Source organism: Scomber japonicus, chromosome 3 (genome assembly GCF_027409825.1).
Source record: "Scomber japonicus isolate fScoJap1 chromosome 3, fScoJap1.pri, whole genome shotgun sequence".
NCBI lineage: Eukaryota > Metazoa > Chordata > Actinopteri > Scombriformes > Scombridae > Scomber > Scomber japonicus.
Genome location: NC_070580.1, coordinates 30,099,110 through 30,101,606, shown reverse-complemented (window position 1 = coordinate 30,101,606; position 2,497 = coordinate 30,099,110). Strand labels below are relative to the sequence as shown.

At 38.6% G+C, this 2,497-nt stretch overlaps 1 protein-coding gene across 1 annotated transcript; it reads left to right on the top strand.

Moving 5' to 3' along the window:
- The first annotated feature begins 463 nt into the window (after positions 1-463).
- Positions 464-2,226, top strand: pth4 (parathyroid hormone 4). The gene is made up of 2 exons (XM_053316576.1): positions 464-549; positions 1,953-2,226. Exons 1-2 carry the CDS (start codon positions 464-466, stop codon positions 2,224-2,226), a joined length of 360 nt encoding a protein of 119 aa, XP_053172551.1.
- The last annotated feature ends 271 nt before the right edge of the window (positions 2,227-2,497 follow it).

Here is a 2,497-nt window from a genome sequence, read left to right as displayed (position 1 = left end):
CATGTCCTTATTTACTAAAAGACCACAATGAGATTTTTCACAGGTAAAAAGCTGTCTAGTATTTAATGTTTTATATATTGTTATAATTAAGTCAATGATCTAACCAACCTGTGGGGCCGCTGATGATTAACAAGAGAAGAAAGTAAGAAAGTAAGAAAGATTTTTTTCTGCCATACAGTTATATTTATTTGATTTTACTCACATTATACTCTTTTCCTTGAGAGTTCATGGATGATTTCACTCCTTCAGAAATGATTCAGAAGTCATTAAAATGTATTATAAAGGAAAGTTAATCTGTGCAATATGTGCAACCAGTGATGAGGGTTTTAAAGGGTCAAGAGCCAGAATAAAAGGTTGAGAACTGATCAGATCCAGAAACTTCATGTTTTTTAATACTTCCTGTTTATTTGATCTTTAACATGATGTGTTTTTGATTGTGTTTCTTGCTTTTTAGACACAGAAGATGCAGATGTCCCACAGACCAGTGCAGTGGCTCACTGTCATGCTCCTTGTCGTCTTTACCGCTGGCCAGTGTCAACAGAACGAGAGGTGAGTCTTCCTCCTCCCTCCATTTAAACTTTTTCACACATTATTTTAATCAATGTTCCTGCATGCACTGGATAAAAAAAGAGGAGTAACTTAAGCACTTGGAATATGTTTTGTGTGCAGCTGCTGCAGTTTAAATTAATAATCCCCTGAAAAGATCATTTTAGTGGACTATTACTCATCACCTGTGCTCTGAAAGGTTACAATGAATTCACGTGGAGACCTTAAAACATGTCAAAATGTCCAAAAGTATATATTTCCTGGTCCAAAACTGAACCGTATAACACTACAGCTCATTATGTTGCAACATGTGCTGCAAAATTACTCTAACTCTGGTTGAAAAGGTTTTGTTATTAAGGCGTTCACACTTGAGCTGGGAGGAAGATTTGAGTATTAACGAGTCACCGCTGAGAGCTAAAACAAAATCAGTAAATGTTCTCCATGATTTGGTTTTTCAGTGAAATGTGAAAAATCATTAAATATCACTTTGGGACGCTTGATTTCATGTCTGCAGGTGTTCTTGACTTACTGACGCACACTATAAGATCACTATCTGGTTTTCCTGGTTTCATTTAGACTGCTTATCTCTAGTCTTAGACAATAATGTGTTTTCAATTTCATGGCAACAGTTTGAAGGAAAGCACTTTCCAGATTTTTTTTAAGGCTCTTCATGCTCCCATCTCCTTGCTGTATATCTGAGATCCTCTTTGTTTTAGAGTCCATCTTTTAAATCTCTGTTATGTTATGTTATGTTATGTTATGTTATGTGATGTGATGTTTTATGGGAGAACCTATCTTGACTTAACTTAAATTTCATATAATGATTTTTCAGATTTTAAATTACATTTTTATAATTTATTGATTTTAAGTGGCTGCCTTGTGTGAATCACTTTGTAATAATGCCCTCATGCACAAACCCAGTTCCATAGAGAAGGGTTGTTTCTTTGAGATGCTGACCGTAAATCTTTCCTTATCGCCCAACATCAGTGTTGGACCTCACTAACTCACTTTGTGTTTTCGGTGGTCAGAAGACTAGAAAACCGCTAATATAAGTACTGTACAGTCCATTTACCATTTATTATTGAACATAATGCTTTTGTAGGTAAATGGCAGCATATCCTTGGAGCCAGGCTCCAAACTCTGCTGGAAAACCTGAAACTAGAAGAGTGGAGACTGTTTTAACCTCAGATAAAAGCTGTAGTGTTGGACTCACATGTTCAGCCATCACAGATCTTCTGCTGTTCATACTTTACATGCATAATGAATCAGATTCTGCATTTGGATGAAACAAAAACTCTTTGCCAGATATCTTTATTAGAATTGTCCAGTCTAGATTGAATACTGAGGATGTGTACTAAGGTTGTACCAGTGCTGACTAACAGCCGGCCCTGCTTGTCTCCTTCCAGTCGCAGAGCTGTGACTGAACACCAGCTGATGCACGACCGCGGCCGAACCATGCAGAGTCTCAAGAGGCTCATCTGGCTGTCTAGCGCCATCGAAGGTCTCCACACCGCCCAGACTCGCTCTGCCACTTTCAACCCCGCAAAGCCACTAAGCCTGGCTCTGAATCCAGCGCTGGTCCCTGCTGCTGCTGGAAACCCCAAACCCACCCGGGTGCAGAGCCTCCTGAGAGACTTCTTTAATCCATACCTGACTCAGCTGCAAGACAGAGAGCCCTAACATCACAGTGATGATGTACAGATGAAACTACACATATGTAAAAAGGATTAAATGTGTCCATATAGTTTGAACAAAAGCACAACAACAAAAATCATCTAGAAGTCTGTTCAGCTGCAGACGTGTCCAAATGTGTCAAAGCAGTTATGAAAGTTTCTTAACCCTTACATACTGTTCAGGGTCAAATCTGACCCATTTATACACCTGAGATCAGTAAAAAATAGCCTGAAATTTGATGGACTTAACATACAAAGAAAGAAATATCTTCGTCCAT